This window comes from Barbatula barbatula (genome assembly GCF_947034865.1).
Source record: "Barbatula barbatula genome assembly, chromosome: 24".
In the NCBI taxonomy this organism is placed as follows: Eukaryota; Metazoa; Chordata; class Actinopteri; order Cypriniformes; family Nemacheilidae; genus Barbatula; species Barbatula barbatula.
The window spans coordinates 18,009,674-18,021,647 of NC_136787.1; the positions used below are offsets into that span (position 1 = coordinate 18,009,674).

The 11,974-nt window shown below is 37.0% G+C and overlaps 1 protein-coding gene across 1 annotated transcript; it reads left to right on the forward strand.

Moving 5' to 3' along the window:
* Positions 1-287: 287 nt before the first annotated feature.
* Positions 288-3,906, forward strand: tdgf1 (teratocarcinoma-derived growth factor 1). Its single transcript, XM_079449184.1, has 6 exons — positions 288-530; positions 611-660; positions 747-902; positions 1,728-1,842; positions 1,931-2,040; positions 2,341-3,906. Exons 1-6 carry the CDS (start codon positions 511-513, stop codon positions 2,439-2,441), a joined length of 552 nt encoding a protein of 183 aa, XP_079305310.1. The 5' UTR covers positions 288-510; the 3' UTR covers positions 2,442-3,906.
* Positions 3,907-11,974: the final 8,068 nt, after the last annotated feature.

An 11,974-nucleotide genomic window follows, 5' to 3' on the forward strand; every position in this document is an offset into this window, starting at 1 on the left:
TGGGGGTTTTATTTGTAATAAACCTTACACAAAAAATGATGTATTACGTTTGTACGTCTTGGAAACATATGTATATGTATGTATTATCTATCCCAAATAAGTGAAGCAATTTAAACTTGTTTAGTATCTCACCAACAGCCACATTTTAAAAGTTGGAACGACTTGCACGGCTGGTGTGATTATACTTAAACAATGCACAATAAAAATATAGTTTATAAAACCGTGTGTTAGCTTTGGATAAAAGCGTCTGCTAAATGACTAAATGTAAATGTAGTGATTGTGTGCGCGCGTGTGTGTGGGAGGGGTTTACAGGTGCTAATTGCGCGTCACGAAGGCGTTCCGCGTGCTCAGGATAAATAACAAACCCCCAGACACATACAGAAGATGGTCTGGTGTATTCGTTGTCAGTTCTAGTTGTGTAATGATGTTTTGATGGTAAAGGATCAGCCTCAAGAGCACCAGAGACCCAACGAGCGCTTCATGGTTTTTTGAAAGATATTGGAGCGCAAAATGAGAAATTCAATGTTCAGGTAAGAACTTATTTCTGGTGACTGCATCATGTGTCGCTCCTCCGGACTTCTGGGTCTTACTGTGCTGTTCTCACTTGCAGGGTTTTGCTTTGTGCTGCGGTGGTGTGCCGGGCCGTTCCTTCTGATTTGGGTACACACTTAATTCTACACACATCTGCTTTTGGGTTCATGTATCAGGCCGCGCGTTTCTTACCCCACTCGTGTTTTTCTGTGCAGCTTGCGAAGGGTCGGAATGTGGGAAAAACGCGGTGTTGGAAAATCCGAAGCAACACGCAGAGACCTTGAATAAGTTTAACGAACTGAACGCGCAAACGCCGCAACGCGCGCACCGCAACGCAGAGGCCGTGTTACCTTTCCTGGGTCTCACTGGAGGTAAGCAGATAGACAGCAGATATTAAAAGTCATTCCTTACAAAAGTGACGTGGTTTTATAAGAGAAAGGGTCTAGTTAGCTTGTTTTAAATAGGATTGTTTACTATTTACTTATAAGAGTAAGTAAAGTTTTACGGCTTATGTTTAAACTGTGGTTACTGTAGTAAAACATCAAATTCACCCATGTGGAAATTAACTATGGTTAAACCATAAAACTCAAATTGTTTTTAATTGTAATAAAAATGACCATACACAAATTTATTGGATAGTTTAACCATGGTATTTGTAGTAAAAGTATGGTAATACAGATTCTTTACTTTAATACAATAACGGCAATGTTCCAAAGATGTTTGGAAAAATAAAATGTTTAAGTGAGATTGAAAGCCAATTTTTCTTTGAAGCTTTCTACCTTTTAGAAACCGTGACAATAATGTGAAAATGAACTATGGATTATTGTTTTGTATCATTTACTGCAAATATCATGGTTGAACGATAGTGAGACAGTAAATTTGTGCACGCGTTGGTTATCTTACAATTTCTATAGTGACACCAAACAATTGTCGATTGTCAAAAAAGGGGTCACTAAACTCTAAAATGCTTGAGCATTAGTGTGTAGGCTTGAGTTTAATGGACCCATCTTTCATTCATGAAGGATTCCTGTGCCGTCAGGCGTATCGGCCTGCACACTGTCACTGGACAGTTTGTGTTAGGGTTGAAAACAGATGTTGGCACCACCGGCCGTTTAGTGTCCCGTTCATAAATTCAACAGGAAGGTGCTGCTGTGTATCAGTGCATGTCACTTAATGTCTCTGTTTTGTCTTTCCAGTTGCTAAACAAAGCCGTACATGTTGTAAGAACGGAGGGACTTGCATTTTGGGAAGTTTCTGTGCCTGTCCGAAGCACTTCACTGGCCGGAGCTGTGAATATGACGAGAGAGTCAGGTAAAGAGACGAGATGTCATAACCCAGCTGTAGTGTGACGTGTTCGCACCCGGTGTTTGAATGAACGTGTTTTTTGTTTGTTTTGTAGGGACTGTGGGGTTATTCCACATGGAGAATGGGTTCAGAAAGGATGTTCGTACTGTCGGTGTGGATATGGACTTCTGCACTGCTTCCCACATATCTTCAGCAACAACTGCGGTAAGTTCATTGTTCATTCGGTTCCTGAGTGGGAATCAACAAAAAGGTTTTATCTGTGAATTTTTGTTGATAACGTGATGCCAGACACATAATGAATACTCTTTGAGGTGCTTTGGAGACTAACAACAGGAAGAGACGTTCTCACCTCAGACGATATCTATAATAGAGCTGTGAATTTTACAGACTGCTCCCAAACACAAAAGCTATTTCAGAGCGTGTGTTTTGACTTTGAAAATGTGCTCAAATTGTGTTTATTGATATACTTACAGATTCTCTTTGTGTGTGTTTTATTTATTACAGATGACTCTGAAGAAGTTCGGTGGTACCATTCAGATGCTCTCCGAACGCTGTCGTCTGTATTTGTTGTGTGTGTAGGCTTGATTTTACCTGTTTTACTATAAATTGTGCTACATTTTTTTCTAGCTGACTTTTGTACTGAAAATCTGTGAACTGAAAGACTTTTATATGAAATATTCTTATGGCTGTTTAGGGCATTTATCGGTGGCACTGAAATGTACTTTGCTTCCAGTGGAAGTGTAACTAGCTGTGTTTTAAAGCAACTGTTCAGTGAAGGAATATTGTATATAGGATTTATATTGAAAATATATTTTGTGTTTGTCAGTGCAAAGCCAACTGTGACGAATTTTGTCTTTCTTTGTCTCTACAAAAATCTTTTTTTACTAGAGAGTATATGGACTAACCTTTTTATGTTCTTCATGTTAACTTGTGATTTACCGTAGCACACGTCTGTAATCATGGAGAGCGAGATGGTTTTTGTTTTGAAACACGGTCTCGTCCTAATTTGTTCTCTGAGCTTTCGTTTGCTGTTCTTGTCAACGGAGAGAGAGAGAGAGAAAGTCTGATAACGCTCAGATAGCCTCTGATTGTTGACCTTTCGGCTATTTTCTCTTATCTTATATAAACAAGTAGTCGGGCAATCAATCTCGCGGGGGCAGCGACTATCTTGACCTTCTAGAGTTGGCTACAGGTTTTGATGAATTTGAATGAATTTGTCTCGTCCAATTAAAGCTCGCATCAATAACTACGTTACCTGACTGTTTACTGACTTTCAATTAAGAGGTTTATCATGGGTGGCGAAAATGAGATTGGATGCCAAAATAGCGGAGGCTGTGAATAACCGTGACGTATCCTTAAATGATTTTCCAATAACTTCTCTCCAAGATAAAGGAGCCGAATCGATTTCTTAAAGTTTCAACTTAAAACCAGATATTTTGCGAGAACCGAAGAAGGTCATTTGAGAGAATGTTGGAGGGCTTTAAGACATGAAAATTGGGAACAGGGAAGATTATAATTTTCTCAGTAATATTCCTTCATTCATCAAGTTGATTTGTAGTAATTGTAAAAGGCCCGATTCACTGTGATCTCATGTAGCTAAATGTGGAAATACATTAGACTTTAGAAGAAATTATGTTCATGCTATCGGCTGAAAGCTCTCTTCCTGAAGCAGACTCGACAAACACAAGTGCCTGGCACTCTTTTGACATTGAAATGATGTTCTTCTCTTTGGTATTAATGGATGGGTGGGGTTCAGGTTAGAACCATCAACCCCACCAGTATTGTTAATTGTGATAATGGCTTCATTCTGAATGCACAATGCTCTGTTACATGAAAAAGAGTTTGCATGAATTAAATTCAGTTGGTCAAAGAGATGCTTATACAGGCGTTTCATGTGTTAAGTGACTAGGATATGGCCCAGCCTGTTGTTCAGGATTAAGGAACATTCCCAGCTGTTTTGATGAATCCACTTAATGTTATGTGCATGATGTTAACCTTTAAATGATAACATTATATCATGAACCTAGTAGGATTGGAAAAGACATTAAATAAAAGTGGGTTGAGTGATATAAAGTTGACTCGTAGCGTTGTATTTACCGACATGAAAATGATTGTTGGCTCAATAAAATGTTCACATCTTATTATTCAGACAGATTAATGAAAAAATTACTTTACCAATAAAATCCTTCATTAAAGTGGACGGACAATTTCCAAAAATACTAAGTAAATCCATAAAATTAGTACAGATAATACAAATGTCCAATAAATGTAGCCTATTTATTTCCCTAGTATTAATCATTAAATATTAGTATTTATTTATAAAAAAAATAATTGTTTATATATATATATATATATACATAAATAATAAAACCATTTAATATAACAATATTTATATTATATTTAAATAATATTAATTCATATATTAAAATAAGCAGACGCTTTTATCTAAGTGACATCCAAATTAAAACTCAGTATTTTTATGTTAATATACAATATACAGTTGCATCATTTTGAATCTTTATATGTTCTTATTTTAAATGTTTTATTTTTTACATGTTTTTTATTTTTTAGGGAGGCTCTACTGTGTGTGTGGGTACCCGGATGCTGCAAATCATTTTGACAGGTACAGTTTAATATCACACAAAAAATTAATATAAATATGTCTTTTAATAACACATATGACTTTATATTTACACGTGAATAAACCAAATTGCTTGCTCGTGACATTTGAACCCTGTTTTTCACCCTTAAAACCGAAAGTAAACAGCTGTTCCACGTGTTAGGTCCGCATTCGGTAAAAATTTGCTAGTAAGATGTTTCAAAATAAAAAAATTTGGGGCGATAACAACCAGCTGCATTATCCCTTACAATACACACACTTGCTGACTGCTCGGCACAATACGATTATTTGTTTCTCTATAACTAATACAGAAGTTATAATCAGTAGGGACTTTTATCGATCTCCCTTCAAACTTTAGTAACTCAAAAAGTGGCTTTAATCTTTCTTTTAAGTTGCATCGATCCGCTTAAATTAAGCCGCTCTATCTTCTTACCTTCTGAGATTAATCCAGTGGTGACCAACCTGGCTACATACAGATACTGTGTTTCCATTCTTCGTGCTTCAGGAAGGAAGTCCCAGTTTTCAGGAGTCGTGACATTCAGACGGTTCAGAAAGAGGCTTAATGTGTGTATTTAAAGTCAGAAGTCCCTCGCTCTACAATACTCGCTCTTGTCCTGCTGAGAGAGTCTCTCTTTTCCTCTTACGCCCCACTGACAAACTGTAACGCTTTCAATGACAGCATTTCATATGCACAGACCCTGGTCAATGCCTTTGATGGAAACTTGGCATGCAGGTTTAATTGGGCAGAAGAAACTCCGCAGGAATAACCGTCTCGTGAGATGCTAGGATTGAATGGAGGGGGGATGAGAGATTTTCGAGCAATTGCAGGTAAACCTTTGGTTGATTTCATCACTTATGAGAAGCGCTATGATGGTTTTATAAAGTTATTTTCAGTGCAGATGGTTCAGATGAGTTCAGACAGACGTCTTTTTACGGCAGGTGATCTCCTCAATCTTATTCTGGAGTTTGATTAATTTAATCCTGGTATACGTTCATTGTTTTGGATATGCGAGGATGGGCTGAATCATCTGGAGTCATATACTATTGAAACAAAATGACATTATTCATGCATGACACCCAACCTGCATTTCTGACGCTTCATATCACAGACCACGCGGTGTGAGGATTCTCCGATCAAAATGATCTTTCCAAGTTTTAAAAAGCCGAGAGCTGAGTTGTCACACAGAGATCACACAGTGAAAGCTTTAGATCCATTTTAGTTTATTGAACTAAAACTTAGTTAAAACGTATAACCTTACAAGAAGCTCATAAGATAAACAGAAGTCATTATCTACTAATAATACGTTTAAAAAATATATTGCAGAAAAGCTGATTTGTTATTTATCTATGTGCTTTTTTAATCAGTTTATCACCAAAAACTAAGCCTGATCTTTATATGGGACAATACAAATCCCAGATAGTATCTCTTTAATACCTTAATAGCTTTTTTGCGAAGAACGCAACGCTGTTAAATGAAAGAAAATGAGACTTTACGGCTCATCAGATGTTTGTCCTGAGAAATAGATCCTCGATGAGCAGAAGAACAGATCTCAACAATGACTGTTTACATCTGCCGGATCTCAAAGTCTACAGAAACGCTCAGCATTTCTAAAATGTCTCATTTTTTATTCCTTACATTCCAGTTCGACAATTCACATCACTGTCTTTTTTGATTTCTCATTAAAAGTAATTTGGGATAAACGTCCGAGAATGAAACGCAACTGAGCACTTGGGCTTCATGCTGACACCTACTGGTGTGGATGTACTTCATTCTGGGGGTTCTCTATCCACCTACGTTACATTTATTTAAAAAAGTACAAAATACTACAATGTTCTTTTATAATTAAATTAAACAAATAAATCCCCAAAACTGTTTCATGAGAGATCAGCGACTTGTGCGAGCTTGTTATTCACACAGTGTTGTGTTGGTCACCGAGGTATCCTTTAAAAATCTCTTGTTCTCTCTGTGGAAATATTGTGTGACGGTGGCAAATGTCTCTGCTCTGTGGCAGTAAACAGCAGTAGATGGGGTAAACAGAGAGAAGGGCCGTCCGGGGCCAGCACTCGGGCTTTGGAGATATTCACGAGACCTCGGTAATGGTGAGTTAGCAGGAAAGTGCTGTCTAACTTACACTCACACAACAGATAAGGCTACACATCACACAGGCGGGGGACATATTTACCCTTAACTGCAGAAGAGAAGGGGGACAGTGACACTGTCATTACTTACAGAGACACAGACCTGCGCTTTGTTCTTCTGGAAGGATACACGGGCAGAGAGGAATGGCTTTGTCTTATTTTATCATCTCGCTCTCATCTTCACTTCAGCTTTGTTCTCGGCCCTGCTGTTTTTCATCTGTTCACTATCTTTGTGCGAGAGACGCTTTCCTGTGACTATATTTAAACTCTTCCTCTCATTCTGAGATTTCTCGTCTTATCTAAAGGTGATATGTTAAGAAGGCTGCAAGACGCTCTTTCTTTACTGGAGGATCGTGAGACAAAATGAGTTGCATGTTTGTTCACACAATGACATGTTAAAAGTAAATAATACTTTTAGTAACTTTGTATTAGCACCTATTGTACTATTGCTATTTTATGACATATCGCTTATTGCTCCCCGAACTCTTTTTAAGTCGCTTATAAAAGCGTCTGCTAAATGACTAAATGTAAATGTAATATAAATTGTATGCAACAGAGGATGGCAAAATTCAGTTTTGAAAATGTAGAATCTGAACAAAGTCTAGCTTTTTTGTTTAAAATGTTGTAAAAATGTCTTACAGAGGCTCTGTTTTTTCTTTTGATATATTTAGAGACGCACCAATAGTAAATTTCTCCACCGATATCGATTATTCTGAGTAATGTTTGCAGATTCGGAAGATTAAATGAATGTTTCTTAACTTCTGAGTGCTATTAATTCATATGATGACTATCAACACTCGATATCCTATAACATATAACTGGTGATGTTTCTTAACATTGAATACATACAGAGCACAAATTCATTGCATTTTGCTGTTCTCTTTTGATTGACATGATACATCGGCTGTTCTAATCTATCGACCGATAGTATGTTATATTGTTTTTATATCTGCCCATACCGATTATTGGCCGATATATTGATGCATTTCTAATATTTATACATATTCATACAACAAAATATTCTGGGCAACCGTGAAAGTTTTGTAAATACGGCTGCTGTCCTATTGAAACCCATATTTTGTGATTAAAATGTTTTCATTGTTATGATTCACCCTTTAGGTTTGTCACCGGGTTTTGCAAATATCTAAGCAATAAAAAGTATTAAAAACTCTCGTCAACTTTGACATTAGGCCTATTTAATCATTTATTAACCACAGCGTTTTTTCCATTTTTACTTTATTTAAATACACTCTTAAAAATAAAGGTGCTTCTTAAGGTTCTTCAATGCCATGGAATCACTTTTTATGTCTGAATGTCTTTTGAAAGGTTTGATCGAAATAGATGGAACCTTTAATACCTTATGAAGATTATGATTATGAAAAGGTACGTAAGAGATGGTTCTTTAAAGATTAACCTTTGACTGAATGGTTGCTGGAAACAACCTTTTAAGCACCTTTATTTTTAAGAGTGTACATTTCAATCATGATATTTTTGCACAGTCAATTATTTTGTAGTGTGTTGTATTGAAGTTTAAAGTGAATGTGAGCCTAGCAGGTGAGACTCACTGATGCCATCTGTGTTGCTCGAGGGCTGTTGGATGCACATATGTGCCGGGTGATAAACATTCAGCTCAGAAAAGCAACCACATAGTGAGGATGTCAGGCGTAGTTCTCCTCCAACCCTGTTAATTGCTTAAAGGCAGGCTTGTGGATTTAAATACGAGCGTGGCTGTAACCCGTCTTGAAGTTTGTGCTGGCATGAGAATGCAAACCTCTCATTATGCGGAGGGTAATTTCAGATGAATTCATAGACAGGTGGTGCTGGCGTAATGTATCATAAATTAAATGCACCATAATTGGAGGCATTTACATTCAAGATGTGACAGTTTTGCACGAAAATTAAATCTAAACAGTCTTGCGAAACTTGGACTCTGAATACAAACTGTAATTTTCACTCAAGTGAAAAAGAAAAAGTGCTGTTCACCTGTGCAGAACTCACCATTGGGATGCTGGCCAGGCATTGCTATGCAGGTGATATGCAGTGGTTTGTTGCATGCTGCTATGTCAGAATCTTTGTCTTGATTTACGAATGTTTAGAATTGTCCTAGAAAAGAGAAAACAAGAACATTTTGTTCATTTAATTAAGATGCATTTATCAAATTTGGTCAAGAAACAAATCTGCCAATATGAAAAGAAAAATAACCTTGATTTCCCTTTAAATATGTTAAATATAATGTTGTTGTTTTGTTTTAAACATAATCTCACTTTTGATTATTTGAAGTGTTCAGTCAAGTTAACGTATCTTTATTACTGTTTAGATGTTTAATGTATGGAATGTTTAGATACTGTATTTGTAAAAACTAATTTGTAGTGCATGATGTTGCCAAGGTGTTGTGAATGTCTGAAATAAAATAAATAAATTAAAAAAAAAGAAATTAAAAACATTAAAATATAATATAATATAATAGAATTACAGAAAGGCATAACAATATATGAAACAATATATGAAAAAACATCAAAAAGAATATATATGTATATAAATACTGATAAAAGTATATAAAATAATGTAATGCGCAGACTGCACCAAATGTGAGTTTATAAAAAGCACAAGACACGAATAGGAGAGTAAAACTAACAGGAGTAAGACACACATATATGAGTATGAAAGACAGAAAGAGTGTGTGTGTATGTGGGTGGGAGTGAGACAGTCAGAGAGTAGAAGTGATTGAGACGGTGTGCAGTGAGACAGCACGAGCGCTGTGAGATTGCTGTGGAGGAGGATGGAGGGCAGAGGCCTGGAATGATCCCGTGATCCATCATTCTCTCTGTCTGCGGATTACAATCCCTCTGAATGCCTTCAACACCTTGTTTCCCTGCAGGCCGGAGCTGTGTTTAACACCGGAGAGCTTTACACTCAAAGGATTAGAGGCTCTTAATGAAATAACTCGATTAGTTCATGAATAACACCGCCAATGATGTGCTGTTTGACTACAGAGCCGGACATTATAGAGCTCCAGAGAACACCACATTCTTCAATTACATTTTACTTTACTTATGCTTTTATATATATATATATATATATATATATATATACGATGCCAGGATGGTTAAACAACACAATGCTGCAAAGCAAATATTTTCCACCTGTGCTGAATGACAGCTGCTTTGCTCTTCTGCTCTCAATGATCTGATGTGTTTGTGAAGCCATAATTGAAAATGATCCAGAGAATACGCTTCCTACGTCTCATGATTCTGCACCATCATATTTCAGGAGTACATGAAGTTTTCACCTATTAAACTCAAGTCGGCACGCAGTTTGAATCTCTCTATAAACTTGACGTCTTTAAACACATTTGGCTGAGAATCCCCTTTACTTCGAGTTGGCCCTGTGCATCCAGAACCCTTCAGTAAACCTGTATAAATAGCACAGAGATAAACAAATATTACAAATGCATTCAAAACAAAAGGCCGCGTGTAAGCATGAACTCAAATCGCTCAGTGGTTACTCATTCATTGCTCATGAGATTTAATAAAGTTCTAAATGTTTATTAGACCAAATTTACAACAAAGCTGCCAGAACACATCCAATTTCATATTAATCTATAGAGTTGTGTTGCATACTTCAAATCTTCGAAGAGTATTTGGTTTGATCATATTTATAAAGATAGATACAGAATACGATGAACTCATACGTCCAGCCTGCATGTTTAACGTTGTAAATAAATCAGATTGCATTAAACACTGTTGCATATTGCTCAGATGTTGCTCTTTCATGACCCAGAGATTTGATGGAGTTCTCAGTTGCATTTAAGTTTCAATATAGTCCAGATGTTTCTCCTGAAATCGCTGAGGAGAAATAAAAACGGAAACAAATCGTTCCGATCAATTGAACAATTGTACAGATCCACGAAGAGTATGAAGGTGTACAGTGAATGTAGATTGTAGAGGTGAAATAATCTGGATTTGGGTCAATTTGATGACAGATGACAGATGTTTGAGTTCATATTGAGATACTGACTTTGGATTGCAGACTCGACAAGTCTGAGCTCAGTTTGAGACATCTCTTCTGAAACTCTAATGGAGAACTTTGTGATACGAAGGAGACTTAAGCAACACTTTTTATTTGATTTATGTCTAGGTGAAATATCTGAGAGGTTAAATAGATCTCATCTGTGATTATAGGTTGGTGGAGATTCTAAGAACAATTTGTGAGGCCGTTGAAATCTATTCCTAAAAATTGGACAAGCAGAAGCTGTTTACTCTTGATTGTCATTGTGTCAAGGGGAAGCAAATGAGATATTTAAAGAGATGTTATTTACGGTATGTCTATCCCATATGGATATAAACAAACACACACTGGATAACAAACAGTGGATGTTTGGTTGTTTTCGAGTCCATGAATCTCATCTGTCATGAAGTCTCTATGCGAGTTCGCAGGGCACAGAATCTCACCCTCGCTCTCCCAAACCTGATCGATTCGTCTTCTGCTTTGCATCCCAACAGCTGAAACAAATCTCACCAGACAAAACAACGACGAGTGACAGAATTGAGCAGCTTTCTTCAAAGTGAACCCAGCGTTGTTAACAGACTTTAACTATAGATAAAAAGGTCTTACTGATAACCACCCAGGGATGTTTCTGTCTGGTCTATTTTTGAGGACAAATCACTCGGCCGACTCTGTTTCGAGCTGTCAATAACGTCGTCCAGCCATCTCTTTGTCTGGACCAAATGTCCACTTACCCCGAGGCAGCGTGGATCTCAAGAGAGGGTCTCCTCGGGGAGAAAGTCAGCCGTCTGTGGGAAATTCACAGCGAGCTCTTGAGGCGTAAAAACGTTTCTTTAGAGCCGCCGCAGATATGTGTGCCTGTATTGGATATCACATTTACAACTATAAAACCACAGTTTCAATGAAAGCCATTTTCAATGAATGTGAACGGGCTGAATCGGGAGTTGTATTTCTTTTGACAAATATATTAAAAAAAGTACATTTTACATACAGAAAGTTTTAATAAACGTTTGTAATGTTTGAAAATGAATGTTATTGTGAAACCGTGTGTCGTATCAAATCATCATTACATACTATGGGCTATTGTTTATTCTTATTATTCCCTATTGTTATTGGTGTTTACTATCTTTTATGTTTATCGTCATTTATTTGTATCTTCCTTCAGAGGAATGTACGAAATGAGAATTTCATTAAAGTACGGATGAAAAACAAGAAATACAAACAGCAAGTTGTTCACAAAGCTGTGAATGTAAATGATGACACAGTGTGTTTTTGTGTTGGGTGCGAGCTGGAAACGTAACACTGCCATCTAGAGGTTCAGATGACATGTGCAGCATCTGATTCTAGATATGGATCATGTTTTTGCTGGGTGTA

Coding starts and splice junctions, on each gene's coding strand:
- tdgf1 (XM_079449184.1), top strand. CDS start 511: ATGAGAAATTCAATGTTCAG. Junction 903..1,727: donor TTTCCTGGGTCTCACTGGAG/GTAAGCAGATAG, acceptor TTGTCTTTCCAG/TTGCTAAACAAAGCCGTACA. Junction 2,041..2,340: donor TATCTTCAGCAACAACTGCG/GTAAGTTCATTG, acceptor TATTTATTACAG/ATGACTCTGAAGAAGTTCGG.